Genomic DNA, 25,187 nt, shown 5'->3' with positions numbered 1-25,187 from the left:
AATGAGTAGTGGAAATAATTACTGTTGCAGGGAGTAATAAATAATACTAACACTTTTCAAAAGTGTAACAAATAACAAGCAATACATACTTTTTTTAAGGAACAAGCCCAACAATGATCATGACATAAAATCCCTACACCCCAACAAGATATTACAACAAAATTTACTCCAGGATTGAACTTGTGGTTTACCTTAACTGCAGGGCTTTCTTTAATTGTTATTATAAACACAATATACAACATATGTTCTTTAAATATAAAATCAAACAACATTTGTAGGACAGAAAGCACGATTACTGTTTGTGAGCCAGTACATATTTAAAGACAGATGCTAGCCACAAAGCTGTGGAAAGCACTCAATTATATGGGTCTAATAAGGTTAGGGATGGGGCATTAGATATCAGGCTCAATCCAAACCATGCCCCTCAAATCAGAGGAAAGGCCCCTGCTTCCTGGGACTGATTTGCCCAGCTTGACTGAGCAAGGTAGAGCTGAAGCATCACAACACATGGTCCATGGTTTGCCCAGCGTTTTCAACTGTGCTCTCATTGTTAGGGAGTCGAGAGGGGACCTTACATTTTCCAGGAGAAGAAGGAAACTTTTTTTTCCTGCTTTCAGAAAAGAGAGACAAGACTTCCTTTCCCAGAACAATTTATCTCTCTGCTTGACAAGCCTCCCTGCTATATTTACCCAACTAAAATTGCAGATGATATACTTCCAGCTGCACTACTCTCCAACTCCATGGCACATGGCCCTGTCAATCACACTAGTTACAACAGAACAGTACCGCCAGAGCAGTGAAACCTTCAGCCAGGCAGAGAGAGCGACAGAAAGAAAATAAGAGAAGACAGAGGGGCTGAGAAACCTTGTGGGGACTAATTCATATTTCCTTTGTTGGTTGGCTTTAGTTGTTAGAGGGAGCGGAGATACACACCTGAGTGAATGGAATTACTGGGCTTCCATTAAGCAGACAGCTGGGCCACTGTGAAGCCTCAAAGTAGCAGCAAAACACAGCCTACCCACAAGATTCCCTACCAAAATACTGCTATGTTTCTGTATGAGAGATCTATTAGGTTGTTATGCTGCAGCAAAAACAAAACAAATTGATCAGTCTGCCAAGCACAGAATTGAGCTCTACTGTGGTTATTTGATCTCCATTTTGTCTCTCATCAGGGCATGGATGTAACATTTCAGAGACTAGGTGCACAGGGGATTTGGGCTTAAGGATGCAACAAGGCTTTCAAACATCCTTGACATGGACTCATTACTTCATGCAAATGCCCGAAAAAAGCAGTTTTTTCTGTTGTTGTGTGTGTGTGTGTGTGTGTGTGTGTATTCAACTTCCATTCTATTCAAATACAGTAGCTGTGATGAAATCAGTTGAAGTGTGGGTGACAGAGGAACATAGGCTTTTGGTAAATTGAGGGCTGAAAGGAAAGGGTTATCAAGAGAGGAAAAGGAAAGAGGAAGGTTAACCAGTGTGGTGATTCTTCCTCAACCAGCAGCGCCTGTCCATCTCACAGCAGCAGAGACATTCCCTAGAGGAAGGAGGCAGTGGTGGGGGCTCAGACTGTGCAGCTCCATATGTTGCATCTTTCCCATTGCTCACAACTACTACAACTGAAGCTGTAGGACTGTGGGAGCTGCCAAGACTCTCATTGCAAAGGCATGACAACATGCAGGATTGTCCTCAGCGCCAGCTTGGGTCTCTCAGAAGAAAGGGTGCTGTAAGACACCATCACTGCATTTACACACATTCGGACTCACAAAAGATCAGTCACCACACTTAGGGCTTGATTATACCAGATTTTAACATGTGTCTTGGTTGACTGGACCACAAGTAGACAGCCCCCTGTGCAGGTGTGAATGTACCCAATAAAAGGCTCAAAATATCACATGCATATGTATGGTAGTGCATGTAAAATTGGAAAGAAAATTCAACACCTTGATTACTAAATTGGTCTCATGCACACTTATTCTGATTACCAATGTGTAGTTCTTCTTTTACATAAATATTTTTATTAAAAATAATGGCACCTATTTAATAACTGCCATGCAATGTGTCCCAGTAATGCAAATTTAATATGAAAATATATCACTACACAGAAAAAGAACTAAAATCCCATATGAACAGCTATGTCGTGTGTGTCCTATTTTTTAATCAAGGGTTTTATGAAAAAATTTTGATTTTTTTTTAAACTTCCAGCGTCATATTTAGTTTAATAACAAACAGCATTCATTTTTGTAATTATGACAAGTTGGTTATTAAAGTCTAATGGTCAATAGTCAATAAGTAATATTAATAAATGAATGAATCAATTATTAATATGAATAAATACGTATAGAAAAGAAAAGAAAATAAGTCACCAAGAAGTCCTATTGTCCTTTTTTTAAGTCCGTATTAGATTTGCTGATAAACTTTTTTTAAAATGTTCCTTTCACGGACTTTTATTTAACTTTTTTGATTTGACCTAGTAGGAAAAGCCCAAGTGTATTTAGTTAACATGCTGCATTCCACTTAGGGGAGGTCCTGACATTGTACATGCTGGCTCACTGAAGAAGCTTACTACTGCTGTAGCAGAATGCAGATAAAGAAGGGCAAATACACATAAAGGTCCAGTAGAAACAAATGGTGCAGGGAAAAAAAAGGTGTAAGTAATTTTAAAAATTACATTACAAAAAAGTATTTTAAGCCTTGCAATGTGTCCTCAATGTGCCTTAAGATCCAATCGCTAAGGCCACATTCGGAGGTGGTCTGGGCCACATATGGCTATATTCTTAACAGTGCATACACTAATGTGTCATGGACCACACTAAAGGACTGCCTTGTCATTTGACATCCCTGCTCATCTGGCTTAAACTGTCTGTTGTTGCTGTTACACAGATTAGACTCAGCACTGAAGGACCATCCCCAGAGCTGCCCTCCTCCCAGGCCGGCGAATGCTTATTTCATGATAAAGAGAGAGAGAGACAGAGAGACACAAGGAGGGGCTGTGCCAATCAGTACACTGCCCACAGCTCTATCATAAAAATAAGATTTCACCCATTTTTTATTTTTTTTTTTAAGAATATTTTTTCAGGCTTTTGCCTTTAATGAACAGGACAGAGTGAAATGGGGTGAGAGAGAGCGGGGGGGGGGGGGGGGGGGTGACACGCAACAAATGGTTGCAAGCCGGAATCGAACCTGCGACCGCTGCAGCGAGGCATCGCCTCTGTACATGGTGTGCCGGCACTATCCACTACGCTACTGACGCCCCAAGGTTTCAACCATTTTAAGTACAAATAGCTGTAAGTGCGCGTATAGCATGACAAACCTCCTGCCAGTTAAAAACAACAACACGTTTGTTCTTTGCAAATGGAAACGATGTATATGTCTATTTGTATATAGATGGGGGAAAACGAGATCCGATCACACGTAGTCACTCAAGTCACTCATTTTGATGCCAGGTGTAACCAGGCAGATACAGAGCTATACTCATGTCATCTGATCAAACAGGACGCACAATATACCAGGTATAAACAGGCTCTGAATTGTAGTGTGGTTAAACTGGAGGAAGTCCATGTTCAATCTTAACCCTTAGCCCTAACTTGCCAGCACAGAGCATTACATGATAACAGCATTGAAGCTACAAAGATTTACAAAAGTGGTGTTTTTTTTCTAGTTGCAAACCTGACTTTAATGATAACGGAGAGAAGGGGGAGATGGAAAAGGAGAGTAAAGCAGCACAATCTTCTCCCTTGTTACTTTTCACTCCATCCATGCTCTCTGCTCTCGAGTGAATGAATGCCAGACTCCTCAACCAGACCCTTATATCACTTCCTCTACTGACATCCAGTTTGATTAATACATCAGAATGTATGTATCATTTGTTCTTTGTTTTTCATCTTTTATGGCCAAGAGCATAAAAGAAAGAGTTGGCAGCTTCTTCTGCAACTGATTGTGTCAGGCCCCTGAATCACGTCAAATCAAAATTGTATAGTGGCAGACTTTGAAATATCGGCAAATATCATATTGTTGTCCAAAGAATCAATATAATACCATATCATGATGAAACTGGTGATTTACACCCCTAGCACATTGTGTGTGCACAATATTGGAAAATGGCAGAATACAAGAAGTCCAGAGGGGTATTCCAGGTAAAAGGTTCAACAAACTCTGAGTCTAACCCTGAACTCTGAGTTGATTTACCCTGAGAAGGGAAACTCTTGAGTTACCGGTTCCAGAACAGCTGATTTGAGTTAGTTCAGTCAACTCTGAGTATGTTCACTCTGAGTTAAACCGACAATAAAAAGCCATCATCAATGGAGCTCCGATTCCACGATTCACCATGGCAACAGGTAAGTAAGAGACAGTGCCTCCATTTTAATCCAGTGGATGTAGAGATATCAGTGCATGTGTAGCAGACGGTGCACGTTTATCTTTAAAAGAAGAGCCTGAGTCAAAGCGAGGAAAGTGTAAATAAGTTAACCATAAAGTTAATAAAAAAGTTTTATTCAGTGTTGTCCATTTATTCATCATTTATCAGACTTACATTTCCTTAATGAAGATAAAGTGGTGGAATCTGACTGTGTATCAGGCTGTAGATACATTACATTATATTGACTATATATAATAATATATTTGTTCAGATTTAATATGATGGGGAAACACACAGGAGGCAGCAACTGAAAAATAGGAAGATTTAAAACATATAGGCTAGGCTATAGATCAAAAACATAAAGACATGACTGTAAACTCACAGTCTGACCCAGTAATAATATGTTTGGTGATTTGCACTTAAAAAAACGTTGAGGTTAAAATACAGTAGTTTTTAAAATGTTGCACATCTATTTGTATCTTGACTCAACAGCATTCAGTGACTTTATTTCAGCTACAAATGTAGTAAATTTAAAGACACTGAAACGCTGCACCATTGCTCACTCAGAAATATTAACATAAAATCCCCAATATTAGGCTATAGGAATGTTCCCTCAGTGCGACCAATGACATCAGTGATAGAGATCATTAGTCATTGATACGTGTCTAAAGCTTCATACCGATTTTTAAAATTTAAATAATTAGACCTACACATTATGAGCAATAAACATTTCAGAGCTACTCTAACAGACTGACAGTCTGATCCTTGTGCACAGTGTTATAAAAAATAAATATAAATATAATAATTAAAATAATATAAATATAAAAAGGACAGAGGTTTGATTCTGAGCTGAGGATGAATTCTCGCTGTGTAATATTTGAATGTAAAGACAAAAACCGATGTCCAAAGAAATGGCTAATGTGCATAAATTCAGTAACTTAAGACAGTCCTGAGTAACAAACTAATATCCAGCAGGATTTAGACTGTGACAGACGGTAAATCTCTGCTAATTAATGCGCTTCGATACAAGCTTTGACACAGACTGAATGAATGAGCGGACTGATGAAACAGCGTGCAAGGAGAAGACAGAGAAAAACTCAGGGTTTATTGAAGAAAACCTGTCAGTGAGCAGGTTATGTTCACAGAGTCTGTTACCATGGTGACTGACTCAGAGTTTGATTTACCTCTCTTTCTGGAACGGATAACTCAGAGTTTCCCTCATCTCAGGGTTAACTTACTCTGAGTTTTCACATAACCCGCTTTCTGGAATACCCCCCAGAACAGTCTCATTATATTTTTGTTGGCATGATATACTCAATGGAAATTCTCATATAGACAGATTTTCCTTTCTACAATGTATCAATAATAGTTTGAAAAACACAGATATTGGGAGAAAAGTAATATACTTACAAATGTGTCTCAGATGAATGTTAGTGCAATGTGCTAACCAATGCATGGCTTGACATCCTCTCTTTTTTGTATGGAGACACTTGCACTCAACCTCTACATACCATTTACTTGAGGTGCACAAATTGCAATTTTCTTGCCTGATTCCAATTTCAGATCTGGCAGTTCTGATTTTGGCTGTCTCCGATTTTCCTTTTTTCTAAGAACTATAACTGAAAGCATACACTAACATATTTCTATACTAAAATATTTCTTTAAAGCCAATTGAAATGTGGCTTGAAATAGTAAAAATGCATATATATCAAAGATGGGTGTCTCATCCGACATCCACAAAAATCTAAGTGAAAATAAATAAATTCATAACAATTAAAAAATCTAGTCAAAAACAGCCAATTTGGCTGCTCAAACCATTTGTCAGGATGGAGGGGGCGTGATCAGATTACACTTGATTGACAGCTCCTTTTAAGCTCATGTTATGTTACATTTTTTTTTCCTTTCAATCACTAATGTTTAAACCTTTTGCTGCTATCTATCAAATTGACCGTTCTTGATAATGACGCTAAGTAGACAAACTGTTAGACCACCCAAATCTGTTTTTGTTTAACTGTACCTCCAGGAATATGGTGATAATTGTTTTGGCAATATTAATCAATACTAAGAAACTCACTTACACTGTCAGATATTACGAGATAATACTGCTAACTGTGAAAGGCCAGGGCATTTCTCTGTGGAGATCTACTGAGCTAACCTGATTTAATATCTCCTTACTATAAAAACAAAAAGGAGTCACTTTGTTAAAGTAATCAGAGTATGCTGAAACTCTGAGGTGAGGTCAACGCTGAGATTTATTGAAGTAATGTGTTAAAACAAGGAAAACTAAAAGCCAAATAAACTGACAGTTAGTTTCCACTGTACAATCTCTGATTACCAGTGACAGAATCAGACTTAAAGTATTTTGTATTTTTGCAGATTCAGAGTGCTTTCACACCTGACATGCTCTGTGCAGTTCGGACTAAATCTGGTGCCTGTTTAGTCTGGTTCATAAAGGCCGTCAGTTTACCAGCTTGTTCTGCTCCATTCAGACTGGTTCCGATCCCATCACCTTACACATGACCTACATCTGCCCTACATACCTTTTATGTTGTTGAGTATTTCCTTGACGTGGCCAAAGCTGTTCAGTAATGGGTCCTGTTCTTCATCCTGGACAGAGAAACAAACATGATGAGAACATGATGGGAGCATGGGAGGACATCTAAGATGCTATTTGCCATTTAGAGTAGTTGAATCTAATCCAATACATTAATGTTCAGTTTCAGGATGTATTGTTCTAAATGCATGCTTCAAAACCACCAACTTCACCTTATTAAGTATATTTTACATAAAACAGAAATGACTGATTCATAAATGTACCCGTAATACTATTTAGGATGTTTTTGATACAGAAGCAGTGCCCAACATGTTGACTCTCAAGAGAAATAAGACCTTAATGCATTATAATTTAACACTGTGGGGAAGCAGCTCTCACTCCCAATTAATTAAGACAAAACTACAACCATTCTTGTATTCAATTAACAGGTTAATGAAATCTGTCCCTGATTAGATAGCTGAAATCCAGCCAGGGCCAGGAATGTATGCATTAGGATAATAATCTCATATCTGTCATTTATTTATAAATGGTGATGGTCTGGAAGATACCATTAGATGTGACTTTCAAATCATAGCAACATGTGAAAATGTTGATGGATCTGGATGTGCCAAAAAAAAACAAAAAAAAAAAAAATTACTTTACAATCCATTATACAGATCTTGTTATCAGTCACTTCATATAGTGAGGAATAATATTACTATTTTTCTATTATCTTAGATGTAAATATTGCATGTTTCTTTCAAATAAAACACATTTTTGACTTGTGAATGAGTCAATGGAATTTCTTGCAATAATGAAAAAATACTGGCAATTATGACGCCTGGCACAAACCACATGTTTTGGACAACTGAAGTGACAGAATGTCCCAGTATCATGGTTCTTATATTGCCAGATTCCAGAGAGTCTCCCCTCTTTATGTATGGCAGAATATGTTTACTTCCAACTTGCTATGGTGAGATACATGTAAAAATGTAAGAATTTAGTAACACAGATTTTTTTTTTTCCATTGAAAAATTCATATAAAATACAGGCACACAGAAGGACATGTAATGATGGCAAATCTGGATAGCCCAGATTGCCCTGAGAAAAAATAAGATATAGCATGTGTATGTAGCCTTTATAATTACTGTGATATGAGTTTGCTGTGTCGATAATTTTGGCATCTGGTCTATTTTCTTTACATTTTTTTAAAGAAATAGCCTAATATCACAGCTGTTTGTGATTGTGTTTTTTAAATTAGGTATTCCACATATTTGTTAGTTGTGTCTAAACAGACAGCAAAAGAGATGTGCTGACACAGTAGCTCTTCGTGTGAATAGAAAAGAGCATCAGATGGATCAGAATCACTTGTTGACTGGCAGACAGTATAGACCTTTGCTATTCTATTATTCTATTCTATGGCAACAGCTTTGGACCCTGTTTACTTCCTGAAAATATACAAGAAGGAAATAACGTGAAATCAGTGACAGCGTTTGAATTTTGCATTGGAAGCAGAGTTTGATGTTAGTTCTACTGGAGTCCCTGGGGCGAGCACAGCAAATCACACTATAACCCCTCATATCTTTGTCGTTTCACCTTTGATTGAAAAATCCTTCCACCCAAGGCCGTAACTACCATTGAGGACACCGAGGTCATGACCTCTGTATTTTTTCCCGACCTAAATGAATGAATAAAATGAAAATAAAAATAAACCATTTCATTTGTGCGGTGAAAGTATGTGGGAGGACCGATGGAAGGTGATTGAGTGACTCTCTCTTTTCTATAATAAAATTATTTAAAAAAGAAAATTCTGGTACTCCTGTTTGATCGACGCAGCTTTCATACAGCTTTGCACACACATTATTCTTAGATGGATTACTCAAGAATGCAGGGTCGCACAGAAATGCCACACATATCATATGAAAGAGCTTTCCGAGGATACCACACACATCATTGTGCTGTCATCCCATCGCTGTCATCCCATCGCGCTATAAATATAGATCAATTGTCTACAAAATAAAAACCTGACGAATTTCTTTACAATCCATTATACAGATCTTGTTATCAGTCACTTCATATAGTGAGGAATATCATATCTTACCATGTCTTAGGCTTGCGTGTGTTTCTCCCTATCTATCCACATTTGTAGTCCGGCTTTCAAGATGCAAATATCTCCATATTCTCCAGCTGTCACTCAATCAAACTTTGTATGACAAGACCAGCGCACTTCACCTTTGCGCACCCAGACAACTGTAGCCTAATTATGCATGCGTGACAGGGCCATAGTCACCATATACATTGAGGGGGACACGTCCCCCCCCCCCCAATATATAACTGAAACTGAAAAACAACAACAAAAAACGTTCAGGTCAGGCCAAAGAGCAGCACAGAGCACAGAGAAGTAAGTCAAGATCATGTCGACAAGAAAACGTCCAGAATTTTTTTTACTGCAAAGTGGTAAATATTATCTTGGAGGAGATCATTGCACTTGGTTGACTATTTTTCAATTATCTTAGATGTAAATATTGCATGTTTATTTCAAATGAAACACATTTTTGACTTGTGGAATTTCTTGCAATAATGAAAAAATACTGGCAATTATGTCCACCTGGCACAAACCACATGGTTTGGACTGCTGTGAAGTGACAGAATGTCCCAGCATCATGGTTCTTATATTGCCAGATTCCAGAGAGTCTCCCCTCTTCATATGGTAGAATGTCTTTTTCCAACTTGCTATGGTGAGATACATGTAAAAATGTAAGAATTTAGGCACACAGATTTGTTTTTTTCATTGATATAAAAATTTATATAACTGACAACTGACAGATGAAGAGAAGTAGTTCTTGCTGAAGAATAAGTGGTTCAAACATAATTATAAATACCCACAAACAAAGTTTGGTGTGGGAAGAGTGAGAGTGGGAAAAGAAACATGATAAGATGGGATTAATCTAATATGATGTGTGTAGTTCTTTATAGATGTAGCCTCTTAATTTGTCTGTCAAAGTAGACCAGATTGAAGGCTTTTGATATATAATTGACAAAAATTTCTGACCCCCCCACGTGCACCACGACTAAATGACCTCAGTATTTCAAAAATCCTGCATACGACCCTGCTTCCACCATATCAAAAAACACACTTTACCTGATGTACTGGTACTTGTTACTTTGTTTATCAATGGACTAAGTTAACATTTGCACTTTGCTTAGCAAATGTTAGCCAGCAACAACACTGTTTAATCAAACTTCATTAATTTGGACCATAAACATTATAATAACAATAATCCTCATCCTGTGTAAAAGAAACAGACAAAAAGCTGTGGGGTTGGTGAGTGACAACAAATGTTACAGCCTCTCAAGCTTAATCGTTGTCATGACTTATGTGTACTAGCTAATTAGTAGGGATGTCCCGATCACATTTTTTTTTGCAGCCGATCCGATACAAGTCCTTTATTTTGAAACCGAGTCCGATCCGATACTTTGCAAAGCATTAAGAGAGAAAAAAAAAAGAATTCATCCAAGTTGTCCCGTAAGGTTTGTTTTTTATTTAAATAGTATCCAAAAAGCTTATCGGTGGTTCAGCAGCACAAAATGTAAACAAATTCAATATCTTCTTCTTTTATTCAACAAGCAAAATAGGCCTATATCTTTTGTAGCGGTTTGACACATGAAACAAATATTTTTCTTTTACTCAGTCAAACCCCACAAAGAAACCATAAAACCCATAAACAGGTCCCTCAACATCAAAATTAAACTGTTTTTACCTGGTTTCTGTAGAACAAAAGAGTTATACTATACTATACAAAAATTCAAATACAACTGTAATCAGTTTCAAGAAAGTATATATCTTTTTCACCAAAGAAAAGAAATGCTCCGTTCCGTTCAGTCAGTTCAATCCAGTTCAAACAAAAAAACTCCACTCCAGGATTTCCAAATAACATATCACAGTTCAATTTAGTTCAATCCACACAGTTGTTAAACAAAAGAAAACTCCACCCCAGGTTTTCCCGCAAACAAGGAGGTAAAGAAAATCCACTGTTTGCTCTGACTCAGTTCAGTTTCAAAACAATAAATCAAGCCGGCCCGAAGGTTCCAAATAAGGAATAATGAAGCGAAAAGTAACCCCCGGCTTTTGCCAACTCACGGGACCGTGGGTGAATGCCGTAACGCTCCAGTGTTGTTTCGGGCGTGGAGGCTCTGTAGGATCCCTTGATATCCGTGGCAGAATCTCTGAGGTAAGACCGGTGGCCGGATGGATGATATTCCACAGAGAAGCGCACCTATTTTGCAGACTTTGAGCGGTGTAAAATGCCATGGTAGGCTGAATACGCAGAGGACTTCTGGCTCATTTCTCACTTGCCGGCAACTCTCGTCATACTGCCAGGAGCGGCATAATGTAGGGGCCAGTCTACCTGGGCTCAGCTGATCGAGCCATCCCACTGGCGATAGCACCGGTGGGTGTGTCTGGAGGTACCTCAGTGTCTGGAGGTGAGCAAGCCATCAGCTGACTGTCTTATAAAAAAAATATATTTATAAAATATACAGGATCGCCACACTTTATACATTGGAAAGCGGAGGCAACAATGAACAACACAGATGAAAAACCTGGCCATTTTTGTTGTTTTGATTCCTCCGATCTTTTATTACCGATTCCGATTTTGTAAAAATAACGTGATCGGCACCGATACCCAATCCGATCCCTACTAATTAGCATTAGATGACTTATGTTTGTACGGATGTAAATCACTGAGGCAAAATGCAAGGCATTATAGAATAAGGTCAAGTCCTAGTTTGGCAGATATTTGCCAACTGACAGTTCATATCATAAAGTCCAACCAGAATAATAATCAGAGCCATTAATGAACTGATATGGTTATAACTGCAGTCTGGTCAGTGGTAACAGGTTGGACCTATCCCCTTTTGTTGATATATGATGATGTAATGTTAGCTATCTTGGACCAAACAGGGCCTAGAGATGCAGCTGCTGGACAGAGCCATGAGCTGTTTGGAGACCAGTAACAAAGAAAACGAATATGCACATTTAGATAAAAAACATCAGTCAACATCACGTAATGTGTGTTTTTTAATATGGTGGGAGGATTTTACAGTCAAACGTGAAACAACAAAGATATGATGGGTTATTATGTGATTTGCCATGCTCGCCCCATTGACTTCAACAGAACAGGCCCCTTTTGTTTTTAGCAAATACGATAAATTCATTGAAAATGCGCTTCTATGGCTCTGATACAGCCCCTCTATTTGCAGCCACCACTCAGTAGCCTTGCTCAATGTCCAACCCACAGCACTATCTGATTGGTTACATGTCACAGGTACTGTGAGTTGAACATAAGACAGCAGATATGACTGAAGTTGTAAAAAACATCACAATCATCAACATCTTTGTTTGCTTTTTATGTGTGAAAAATGTTCTATTTTTACTGATAAACACACTAGTGGTATGTTATGGTGAAGGGTTACACTTAAAATACAGCTAAGGATTAGTGGTTAAACATTTCAGTAAACAAAAGAAAAATGACTAATGTACTGATCTGCCTCTGGAGGGCCAGTGTTTACCCTATATGCAACTTTATGCCACCAATGCTGATTTATTTTCTTTTTTTCGTCTTAGCTCTTTGGAAACTACCCTTATATTATTTGGCGCTATGGACACTTCACATCCAGGCCTATAGAACAGGTCTATAGCTTGTCCTTTTATTAAACAAACTAAATAGCCTTATGATATTTATCTTATTTACACGATGGCATGTCATTTCTGTCTCTACATGGTCACATGTTTACAATTCTCCTCTGCTCTCTGTATCACGCATGGCGGAGTTTCGCCCCGATGCCCACACACACACACAGACACACACACACTAGAGCGCGGCTCGGGACGCATTTTCCTGACCCAACCTGCAGTACAGCACTAATGGAGCAGAGCAGAGCAGAGAGAATTCTCAGGAGGCGCTCCAGCCGGTGCGCTACAGAGTGATGTTCATTTACCAGACGCATTTTATATCTGGCCAACTTTTGGAGACTTTGGCGGGGCAAATTAGACTATGGCGGGCCGCCATAGTCTCGTCAATGTATGGGAAACACTGTTCACTCACCTCGTCTGTCAGCTAGCATTATCGTCGTCTTCCTGTCATCTGAACTAAAGTTTTCCGCGTTCCGCCAATACATCAGACAATTTCCTGCGTGTTATTTCAAAATAAAAGCTGTACGGTGTGTTAATATGTTTACCATGCTGTTTGGGGCTTCTTCTATTTTTTTCTCTCTGAAATTTTTACTGAGGTCTGGACCTCAGCAATTCACACCAAAACTATCCTGACTGATAGATCGCACTACAGGTAAGAGGAAAAATAATGTTTTTTTGATTTTAGGGTGAACTGTCCCTTTAAGTATTACCCCACCCACAAGAGGTTTCATATTATCAGTAAATTAAACCTCATACAGTATTTGCATACTGAATTGCTGTGTTAAACTTACCAGTGGAGTGTGGGTGTTCCATCTTGAATTCCTCTTGATAGCTCCAACAACAGTACTAACTTCACCCTGGACAATGTAGATTTTTTTGTCCACCATGCTGCTTTTCTGAAAAAACAAACAAACAAAAAAACAAACAGAAAAGGGGATGGTTGGTTTTGGCAGAAATTTAAGATAAGGCGTGGTGATGATTTTAGATTATCCCTTATAGTTCCTCTATATTACTGCTTTGTTACAAAATTCTCATATCGGGATACCATGGTTCACAGGTCTAGATAAATTATAACTTGGGTTTCTGTAAAATCTGTCATGGCATAAGCCCTGAAGTCATGAAAATACACTGGTTTTTTTTAATGCATTGTTTCATTAGAGTGTTCTCTGGATTTTTTAAATGTCTGTCGCTGTTCCATCTCACAAAACGAATACGCTTACATAAACTCAAATTGAAGCATTAAAAGACCAGCAGTCTTTGTGTTGTAATCTCATAAACTGCATCTATGACAGATCAAGGTCCCCAGTTTCCCTATGGGCATCTAGAGCTACAGTAGACGGAGGGAATTAACAAATGATTCTCAATAAAAGATAATTATTACTACTTAAAAACTATTTTTGAAAAAACCTTTGAATTTCTGATATCGGTTAGGTGGAAGAAGAATATCTGTCCTCCTGCTGTCTTCCCACCTCCTAAAGGCCCAGACACACCAAACCATGTTTCTGCTGAAGACCTCAATGGCTTAAGAAAAACAGTCTTACCTCATACATTTGTTATGACCTCACTTCCTCTAGATTTTAGCTCTTTGTTTACAGGCCCCACTTCGGTTTCTCTTCTTCGGCACTGAGCTGAACTGACAATCACAGTGATTTCATTCACAGACAGGCTCCGCTGTGCTGACACTGATTCAACATTCTAAATGCTGAATGTTGTTACTGTGCTAAAACTTGTATCACCTACCAGCCAATTAAAACAAGTGAGTCAATGATGATAAAAAAAATTCAATAAAACAGGTTTTTTAACAACTGTGAACCACAAAAGGTCCGTGAGCATAGTCATAAATGTTCATACTAAATATTTCACTTATTGTTCCAAACCCATGATGCTCTCTAGGCCCAATGTTAATTTCATTAATGAAAACGATGAACAAAAATGTTCATCAACGACCTTTTTTCTATGATGAAGACAAGATGTAAACAAATTAAAAATAGATCTTGATAATTATATGACAAAATGTGTGTCACTTTCGTTGACGAGATGAGACAGAAAGGAGACGAGAGAATTGAATGATAAATTATTCTATGAAACTCATTAGAAAAATATTTTAAACTAGAAGGCCGAGAACAACCATACTTGCAATTATTTTCTAAAGCCATATGAATGGTATGAGATTGGAGTGCCACATTGCTGGATTTGTGGAGTGAAAAGACTCCCTGGACCCGGAGCTTTCTCGGTTCATTTTTCTTTCTAAATAAATACAAATAAATATGGTGAATCTGCCAAAGTGAACCCAGCAGATACCTGCCACCTGACCACGCCCACCTTACCTGCTGGGTAAGGGGCGGAGACTATAAATTGTTTGTTCACCCCTCAGTTCATCCTTTGCACTCCCTGCCAGCACATGTATCCTGATTTGTGTGCGTCTTCAAGTTAACGTGAGTGGTCAATTCATCATTTTGATTGTTTCCTTTGTATGCCTTTTGTGGTGGCTTTGCTGACATGTGCTCTGCTACCCTACTCTCTTTGCTCCCAGACATGTGCCAGGAGCCATGTAAGATTGTTTGTCGCTTGACCATTTTACTGTTTAGTTGTGGATTGTATATTCACCCATACTTATTTGTTGTTTATTGTTTAATTGACCACTCCGTTGTTTGTTTGTAATTATATAGTCTTTTTGTTTATCCTTTTTCTGATGCAGCACACGAAAATAAGATGTGACAACGACAGAAAGATCAAATCAAAGATAAATAAAAGCTACTGGTGTTGCATTGAAACCTGCCTGCTCCCTTGCCTAATTCCATCATTCCACTCCCTGCCATTGATGTCTTCTGACCGAGACTCTGTTTGCTCACCACACACTTACTCTCCCCGAACCACATCACCCCTACAGTTCCTTCATGGAGTTTGTTAGTAGCAGGGATGGCTGTTAGCAGCTTACTCCCGGTGAACTGCAGCAGAGCGAGCAGCCACCTATTGATCCCTGCAGGACACAAATCAGATCTGGGCTGTCTACCAAAGGTTTATGGATTGATGCTTTTTGACAGGCAGGTAGGAGGTTCAGTTATCTGTGAGTGTAGCTGTGCTGAAAGTAAACAGTCTGAAGTCTGATCACTTTTCTCTGACAAAGATGAAAGACCAGTTTTAATCACAGACTCTCTGAAAGGACATAAATTCAAACCTCCAGATTAACATGTTGCAGACTGAGAAGAATTCAGGTGGAAATAAAAGTTCTTTTCCTGCTTCTTAACAGTGAGATCAATGAGTCAGAGTTGAAAGTGAACCTGGGCACAAATCCTAGTTGTCTCAATTTATTTATTTATGGTCTCAAAGCTTTTGAGAAAACTCTTTTGTAGAACCGTAAGTTTGTAAGCGTGTGGAAACTAGTTGTAGTTGTAGAAAGAATTATGTCTAAATGAAATTTCAACACTTGGTAACACCTGTCACCTTGATTCCAAATTCTTATACCTGTATTAACCCAATAAGATTAGTGTAAAAGGGAAAAAAAACATTTTGACTAAAACTAATGATTAAAAGTTGACTAAAATGTCATGACTATGTTATGCATTGTCATCTACTAAAACCATTAAGGATAAAAGTTACAGAACTATTAATAAATAAGCATTTTCACTTAAAGACTAAGACTAAATCTAACACAGCAGCCAAGATTAACACTGCTTTCACCTGGTGGAGATAATGAAACACACGCAAACCTTTAAGTCAACTACACACACACATGTAAAACATATGGGGTACTGAACTAGCTTAAAAAAACACAAAAAATACAGAATTTACATGAGAAATGGGCATATACTGGCTACTATAAATAATGTACTACAGACCACTGAGTCATCAAGTAAAACTGTCTCTTGGTGTTTGTCATGGCAAACATATTTTGTCTGCAACAATTCATGTGTGTACACTAGAATTCATTTCGAGCTACAGATAAACATCATTTGGACTTAATATTTTCAATATGAAAATCTCTGCTGCAAAAAGTCCTGTATATGAAAATCAAGTCGCCTAGCTTTAAGTGAAACTAAGAACTCTCACCCTCAAATGAATACAGAATCTAAGAACGAAACAGCAAATTTCCATGTGTACCTTAACAATGCCTAAACCAATAGGATAACCAAACAAAATCAAATTGACATGCTGTTCATATTTGACAAGCAGTATCTCTCAAAATGGCTGGATTAACCTTTTTCCTTGTGTCGAGAAAGCCCTCCCAGATAATACTCTTACTTTATGGGAGGACTTAAGAATGCAGACAATAGGTGGCACAGGCCATATTCTTTTGAATTCATGGTATGCAGCCTATTCAAAATAATAAGAGGATGAAGAAGGTATGACAGATAGAGGCCAGGGTGGAGAGAGACGGTGATAGGCTTACACTTGATAAGACGATCATAAATACGTTTTCACAAGGGATTCAGTTTTTCAAACCACCAATTCCACTCTGAATCAGTAATGTTGAGTCTGATATTTTATGTTCCAAAACAACACAGTTGCACACAGGAGACTAAGTCAACTTTGTAAAAATAAGTCAGTTCTTCATCAACATCTCACTCAGTACGTTTACATGCAGCTTGAGAAATCAATTTATTGGCTTAGTCTGACTGAAACCAGACTTTTAAATGCATGTAAACAGCTTAGTCTAACTGAAATTGGACGAGCCATATAGCTCGACTAACACCTAGATAATTCAATTGAAAATTGCTGCAGGTATCCACTTAGTCCGACTGGAGAAGAAGGAGATGATGTAGCAGCAGTGCACTAATTCCCAGAAAAACAAACAAACAAACACCATGGCAACCAATAAGCAGAGGACAGACTTCTGGATGGATGAGGAAACTACATTCATGCTCCAACAGCTAAAGGAGCTAAACATTATGAAGTTTATGGATGGTAGGAAAATGCGAACGCGGATTTATTTTAAAAAGTTTCTGAACAAGAACAGGAACTAGTTCAATACGCACTATATTAAAGAGGACACAGCACCGCCTATCAAGGTGGAGTCAGATGTACTTGGTCAGAAATTCGATTTTTTCTTCTTCATTTATACTTAGACAAGACGAGAAGTCTGACTTGACTGATTGAGGAGGAGCCACACGCGGCTTGTTTGAGGGGGAGAAGCAGAGTCATTGGGGGTTCACTGCAGACGGCGAGAAGCATAGGTTTAGACGTATGGACCAGTGTCGCACCGTAGATTAATTAACTGACAGATTAAACAGAGTAGCGGCTCTGTGTCTCTCTAGCCCTTTTTAAACAGGAATTGTGCAAATTTGCAGGAAAACCCAATCAGTCTTCTTTCAGCATTGGCAGTATAAAAACAAAATCGGGGAGTGCGGCAAAATGTCACCTTAGCCTGCCTACTTTTGTTTATACAGAATGCGCCTTTTTCGGGGCAATGGGGGGCGTGAGCAAGTAACAAAACATGGAGCTCAGCGTGTTACATAAACAGTGACGTGGGAGGGAAGCTGCAGCTGGTCAGTCCTTTGGCAATTCCGTTCCCGTCATCTGATGGTTAATGGCCTATTTGTTTGCGAGGACAAGGAGGGCGCGCAATCCCTTGTCTCCCCAGTTGCTCATCTTTACAGTGTCTGTCAGGTTTGCGTTTCCCTCTTGCTACTAGCTGCTCATTCCTGCTATTCCTGCTATGTTTCCTGTTTATCCACCCCCAGTGGGTCACAAGTGTGGCGTCATCAACAGCTCCTCCCACAAGTCTTCAACAGCCCCTCCTATGGCGGAATGCCGCCTCGGTCTTTTTAAACTAAAAGAGTTCCACCAATATGACTACCCTACGAGGCGGAAAATTGGGCACCTCGGGTCAACTCGCCAATCCGGCTCTGTGTGTCTAAACCCTCACAGCTTGCCGGCAAAACGGCCCAACATTCGCAGAAAATCTGGTAGTGTAAAAGAGGCTTCTGAGTGTTGCTGGAGAAACTGTGAGTGAGTGTATTAGAGAGGACAGATGAACACTGGTAGGGTTGGGTACCGAAACTCGGTACTTTTTGTACTTGGTACCGATTCACGTCGGTACTACCGAGTACCGATTCACTTAAAATGAATCGGTACCAAATTTCAGTACCTGAGGTGGAGGCGGAGCAAGAGCACATGACTCACACCTCAGACTCAGCAACAATGTCGACAAAAAAAATGTGCAGACAAAAGTTAACGTGCAGCACTGTTCCTAAATGTTCTCAATAAAATGTTGAAACTGAGAAGTTTAGACTATGGGCCCGAACGACGCATAGTGCGTCCAAATTCACACCCGTTCTTCTCTGTGGATTTTCTCCGCGACCATGCGTCATAGTGAGAAGCCACACATATCATGTGAAACAGCAGAACCGTAGCTTTCCGACGAGGCCAAGCACTTGTCGGTAATCCAATGTTTTCACAGTGAAAAAAATTGATAAATTTACAATAAAATGATGTATAACAAAGCTTTCATACAGCTCTGCACACACATTACTGTTGGATGGATTACTCGCGAATGCAGGCTCGCACAGAAATGCCACACATATCACATGAAAGCGCAGGACCAGAGCTTTCCGAGGATACCACACACATCATTGTGCTGTCATCCCATCATGCTATAAATCCAGATCAATTCTCTACAAAATAAAAACGACGAATTTCTTTATAATCCATTATACAGATCTTGTTATCAGTCACTTCATATAGTGAGGAATATCGTATCTTACCACGTCTTAGGCTTGCGTGTGTTTCTCCCTGTCTATCCACATTTGTAGTCCGGCTTTCAAGATGCAAATATCTCCATATTGTCCAGCTGACACTCCATCAAACTTTGTATGACAAGACAAGCGCACTTCACCTTTGCGCACCCAGACAACTGCAGCCTAATTATGCATGCTGACCGGGTTGTAATCACCATATGCATTGAGGGGGACACGTGCCCCCCACCAATGCCCAAAATGTCCCCCCAATATATAACTGAAACTGAAAAACAAATATTATCTTGGAGGACATCATTGCACTTGGTTGACTATTTTTCTATTATCTTAGATGTAAATATTGCATGTTTCTTTCAGATAAAACACATTTTTGTCTTGTGAATGAGTCAATGGAATTTCTTGCAATAATGAAAAAATACTGGCAATTATGTCCACCTGGCACAAACCACATGTTTTGGACAACTGTGAAGTGACAGAATGTCCCAGCATCATGGTTCTTATATTGCCAGATTCCAGAGAGTCTCCCCTCTTCATATATGGCAGAATATGTCAACTTCCAACTTGCTATGGTAGAGGTACATGTAAAAATGTAAGAATTTAGGCACACGGATTTGTTTTTTTCATTGATATAAAAATTAATATAAAATACAGGCACATAGGAGGACATGTAATGATGGCAAATCTTGTTAGCCCAGATTGTCCTGAAAAAAACAAGATATAGCATGTGTATGTAGCCTTTATAATGACTGTGATATGAGCTTAAAAGTAAAGGCAGCAAAAATACCCCAAAAGCCTAGGGCCCATAGGGTTAAAAAGTACCAAAATAAGGTACCGTTTGGTTCCGGTACTGAATTCCAGATACCGGTACCGCTACCGTATCGGTTCAATTATGAATGGTACCCAACTCTAAACACTGGTGTGTGTAATGTGACGCAACTTGACCCTATATTACTACAAACGCTAAATCTATATCTTTCCTGAAAATATATCAATACATTGTACAAAATCGACATATCGCCCAGCCCTAGCGGGCCGCCACAAGTACATAAACGTGTGGGAAGCCCTGACTTGTGATCAGGTCTCCGGACTTCTCTCAGGACTTCCCCAATCTTGCAGATAAACAAGTACATCATCTCCATTTGCAAAGACCACACTTGTTGTTGTTCATCGTAAACAGCAGATTTGTCATGCTATACACACACTTACAGCCTTTAGTATCTAAAATGGGTAAAATCTTATGTCACTGTAGAACTGTGCACAGCGCACTGATTGGCTCAGCCCGTCCTTGTTTGTTTGTCTGTCTGTCTCTCACTCACACACACACAGTTTCAGTCGGATAAGCATGGAAGTCCTTCAATGTGGCTATATTTTGGTAATAAAAATAAAGGAGCATAACTCGCATGACAACACTGCCCACAGAGTGTGACTTAGGCACTGTTTAGACGACAACAGTTTCTCTAAAAACAGAAAAGTCTGTCCTTTGCGTTTTAAAAAACTTCTGCGTTTATATGACGACGTTATTGAAACGATCCCCGTTCACACGGAGCTGCAAAATCTACTGGAAACGCTGTAGTATGCACACCAGGCCAATGGGTGGCAGTGTAAATTTGCAAAGCAACACCACCGCATGAAGCCATGCGCCTGCGCTGAAACGCCTTCCTGTACAACACGGTGATTACAAATCAAAACAAAGAAGACACAATGGCGAACGCATGCACAGATGTGCAAAAAGTCTCCGTTTTCAGAGGAACTGCATATTGCAAGTTTACATGACAATGGAGATGCTGCCGTTTCCAAAAAGTTGCACTCTGGAACCAGTTTTCAAATTGTTGCGTTTTCAGGCACCCAAAACGCCGCTGTCGTGTAAACGATCGGCCAAAACGCAACTTAAGTTTACCGTTTTCAGTTGAAATCGTTGTCGTATAAACGGGGCCTTACATTCACATTCTCTATGCCAGGTTTAAATAAGACCTTTGTTGTACATTGTCTCTATGCAAGGTGTACACTGGGCCTTTGTTGTTCACATTCTCTATACCAGGACCCTGTTTCAGAAAGCTGGTTTAATGAAAACTTTGAGTTGGTTAACCCTGAGCTGAGAGAAACTCTAGGCTTTGTTTCAGAAAGAGAGGTAAGTTAAAGTCTGAGTCAATAGGCCCGTTTCCACCGCAGGAACTTCGGGGTAATTTTACGTGGCCGGGACCGTTGGTGCGTGTCTCCACCGCAGGAACGACCCCCGAAGGACAGAGTTCCGGAACTTTTACAGGGCTAAACAAGTCCCTGCCTTGGAGTAGGTACTCAGAACGGCCCCGAGAGACTCCTGGCTGGGGCTTGGGGATTATTTGGTGCTGATTGTATATACTCAAGGCGGGATGTGACGTTGTGTATCGTAGATTAGCTGCGCTAACCATTAGCTGTTAGCGGTGTCTGTAATAACTCCGGTCACAGTCCGTGAAAAAAATATTTTTTCCAGCGGATATCTTAGTTACAACATGATTGAGCTAGCAAAGCAGTTTTGTGTTGCTATGTGTGGTATTTATTCAGTTTTGGGAAATCACGATGTCTAGAAAGCATCAGCTGACAGGGACAGCTAACAGCAGCAGCAAAGCTAACATAAGGATGTCATCTGTTAAAAGCCTCCCGTTGTCGGATACGACATGAAACTACTCCAGTTAGCTCAATCATGTTGTAACTAAGACATCCGCTGGAAAAAATATTTTTTTCACGGACCGTGACCGGAGTTATTACAGACACCGCTAACAGCTAACGGCGTCCCTACGCCCCTACGCCCCTACGCCCCTACGTCGCCCCGGTCAAAATGGTTGCGCAACGATTACGTCACATACAGAGCCCGGTAACTTTACAGGAACCTTCCTCCTACTCCGCTCTCTCAGTGGAGACACGGCGGTTGAGAGGGCCGAGCAAGAGGACGTTCCTGTAGTAGTTCCTGCCCCCGAAATAGTACCAGGAACTTCTTCAGTGGAAACGGGCCTTATAACTGTGGTAACTGACTCTGTGAACCTAACCCACTCGCTGGCAGGTTTTCTTCAACAAACCCTGAGTTTCTCACTGTCTCCTCCTTCTTACAGAGCCAGACACGCAGTTTCATTTCCTCACTAATTCAGTCTGTATCAAAGCGCATATCAAAGTGCATTAAAAAGCAGAGGTTTACTATATGTCAGAATCAAAATCCTGGTTGGATATCAGTTTGTTACTTAGAAGTAGCTAAAGTTACCGGTTTAATGTGCTGTCAGTCATTTCTTTGAACAGCAGTTTTTGCCCTCACATTAAAATATCACACACCATTAAGTCACCTCTAAATTCTTTTAGAATATGCATATGATTTATCATCATCAGACAATAGGTTCCGAGTTTGAGTCAACCAACTCAGAATAAAACCTCTGCATGTCTTTTTGCAAGTGCTAGGGTTTTTTTGTTGTTTGTTTTTTAAGGTAACACTGTGACTCTTTACACAGCTGTCAGTTTGTTAGAACACTTCCACTAAATGTTTCTTGCATATAACGTGTCATCTCAGTTTCAATCATAGAAATAAAATTATTTTGTATTGTTTTTTAAAAATGGGTTTAAATTGTAAAAATCGTTAGGCCCTGTCACTCATGATGTGATTGGTCCCATTAATGGAACATAATTCCTATAATATTGAAGAATTTATGTTCACAGTTATAATGAGCAGGATTGTGGTGCAGCTGCAGAATGAAATTAAGTTTTGAAATGGGCTGTGTATAGTCTGAATGGATTTTAACAGAATTTCATTGGCTGTTTTAAATATAGCCTACATTTGTTAAAGCAGCTAAAGTAAAGCCACAGAATACTGTTGGTCCAAAGATTCAAATAGATTCTACAAATTAAAATCTATCTAACTTCACACCTTTATAAGTGCAAATCACCAAAAAATTATTACTGGATCAGACTGTGAGCTTACAATCACATCTCTGTCTTTGATACAAATAAATGTATTTTAAATGTTAGAGACTATATTTTTTTAATTTTCAGTTGCTGGCCCCTGTGTTTTGTCATTGTCAGATTAAAGCTATACAAATATATTTAAAATGTTATGTAGGCTATGACCTTATGATGGATAACACTGAATAAAACTTTACTGTGTTAATGTATTGACACTTTTTCCCACTCTCTTTTTTAAATAAATGTGCACAGTATGCATATTTTTGCATTAATATCGCTACATCCACCGGATTAAAATTGAGGTGCTCTTTAATTTACCTGTTGCCATAGTAAATCATAGTATTGGCGCTCCATTGATGATGGCATTTCTTATCCACCGTGCACAAGCTTAACGCAGAGTGAGTGTACTCACTGAACTGACTGAAACCAAAAAATCAGTCAACTCAGAGTTCAGGGTTAGACTCAGAGTTTGTTAAACCTGCTCTCCTAAACAGGCCCCTGGTGTAAAATGGGCCTTTGTTGTTCTCATTCTCTATACGAGGTATAAAGAGGGCCTTCACTGAGCAGGAAAAATTTAACAGGTTCTGCAGGGTTCCTTTGGATGTGTTGTGGTGTGTGCCTGAGTACCAGACAGGAAAACAAGAAAGTTGGCATTCTCAATCAGAAATTGTCCCAATTACTGCTTTCTGCTCATTCAAAATAATCTTAAGAGTTTACATGCCTCCCCTCCAGATCAGTACCTTATGCTACGTTTGAATGACTGCTCAGGGATCAGAGGGGCTCCCTGCTTTTTAGAATATTGGCTATACTACTTTGAAGTGTTTATAGAGCAACTTTTCTTAACAGCTGATTTTTACACCCGTCTTTCCATGATAGGGGTTTTCCTAGTGACACTGGAGGTCAGGATGGCGACAAAGCACATAAATCACTGTTCAACAAACTTGCACTTATATATCAATGCTAACCAGCAGGATATCAGCTTGGCAGCACACCATCTCTGCCTGTACCTTTACAGATATACAGAAACAGTCAGCTAATGCCAGGGCTCCTGACATTCCCAACGTTATTCTAACATAGTCATAATGAAACATTAAATACATGTTATTGGTGCAACACAATACGATCATAAAACAAACATGCCAGCTAATATTCGTTAGCTAACATTCGTTAGCTGGTACTAGCTGGCTAATGAGATTAACTAGCTCAGGCACAGGCGCCTACTCAAAGGCAAAGCTACCAGACTAGCTCTCCACCACACTGAAGACTGTTGACAGTCCTCTGCATAGGCACGCTTTTCTTTTACTAGAAATAATGATATTACCTGTATATAGCTGCTATTTCAAAGATGGAGTCCTGCTGTAGATACTGCTAGCCTAGCTCGGCAAGCTAGCAGGCTAGCCGGCCAACCCTCAATGAAGAAGACCAAAGTTCAGTTCACTACGACAGCAGGATTAACGGAAAATTTCGGACATTCCACGGTGTGATAACGTATTGTTTCCAAACACCACTTATTCATTCACTCTTCCAAAAAAATCCTCCATAAGTGAATAAATGGAACACCTTCCAGCAGCTGTCTATCTGCTCTTGGTAAACACACTGACGTGGAAAAGCTCTGCTGCCTCAACCTAACATGATGAGAGAATTTTGATTGACAGACGACCAAACGGATCTCTTTAAGCGTCATTTAGAGCTTTAAAATAATAATTTAAAAAATTTATCAGAGATTTAAAGTTAAATAAGTGGTCGGGTTTGTGCTTTTTTTCTAAACACATAGAAAAATGACAGAGATTTCCTTTAAAGAAAATAAAAAATTGTGTTACAGAGGAAATGAGGGCGGGACAAAGTAACGGTAGTGGAGTACAGGCTCGTTGCGCCAGGTTGATGACGACAGCACAGTCTGTAGTTTCATTGAAGAGACCAGTGTCAATATGGGATACAGACATGTATCCCAATTGCTTGGTAACAATCTTTAATTATTGACATACA

At 39.3% G+C, this 25,187-nt stretch overlaps 1 protein-coding gene across 4 annotated transcripts in view; it reads right to left on the bottom strand.

The window, feature by feature from the left end:
• Positions 1-24,829, bottom strand: part of gbf1 (golgi brefeldin A resistant guanine nucleotide exchange factor 1) — a 236,145-nt gene extending 211,316 nt beyond the window's left edge. For all 4 annotated transcript variants that reach the window (XM_033612936.2, XM_033612937.2, XM_078160723.1 and 1 more), the window contains exons 1-3: positions 24,523-24,829; positions 13,377-13,481; positions 6,898-6,964 (exon numbers count right to left, since the gene is read on the bottom strand). In XM_033612936.2, the coding sequence (XP_033468827.2) occupies positions 6,898-6,964; positions 13,377-13,472 (163 nt within the window). In that variant the 5' untranslated portion in view covers positions 13,473-13,481; positions 24,523-24,829. The remainder of the gene's footprint in view (positions 1-6,897; positions 6,965-13,376; positions 13,482-24,522) is intronic.
• Between the last annotated feature and the right edge of the window lie 358 nt (positions 24,830-25,187).

The sequence above is a fragment of the Epinephelus lanceolatus genome, chromosome 17, assembly GCF_041903045.1.
Source record: "Epinephelus lanceolatus isolate andai-2023 chromosome 17, ASM4190304v1, whole genome shotgun sequence".
NCBI lineage: Eukaryota > Metazoa > Chordata > Actinopteri > Perciformes > Serranidae > Epinephelus > Epinephelus lanceolatus.
This window is presented reverse-complemented; position numbering and strand designations above follow the sequence as displayed.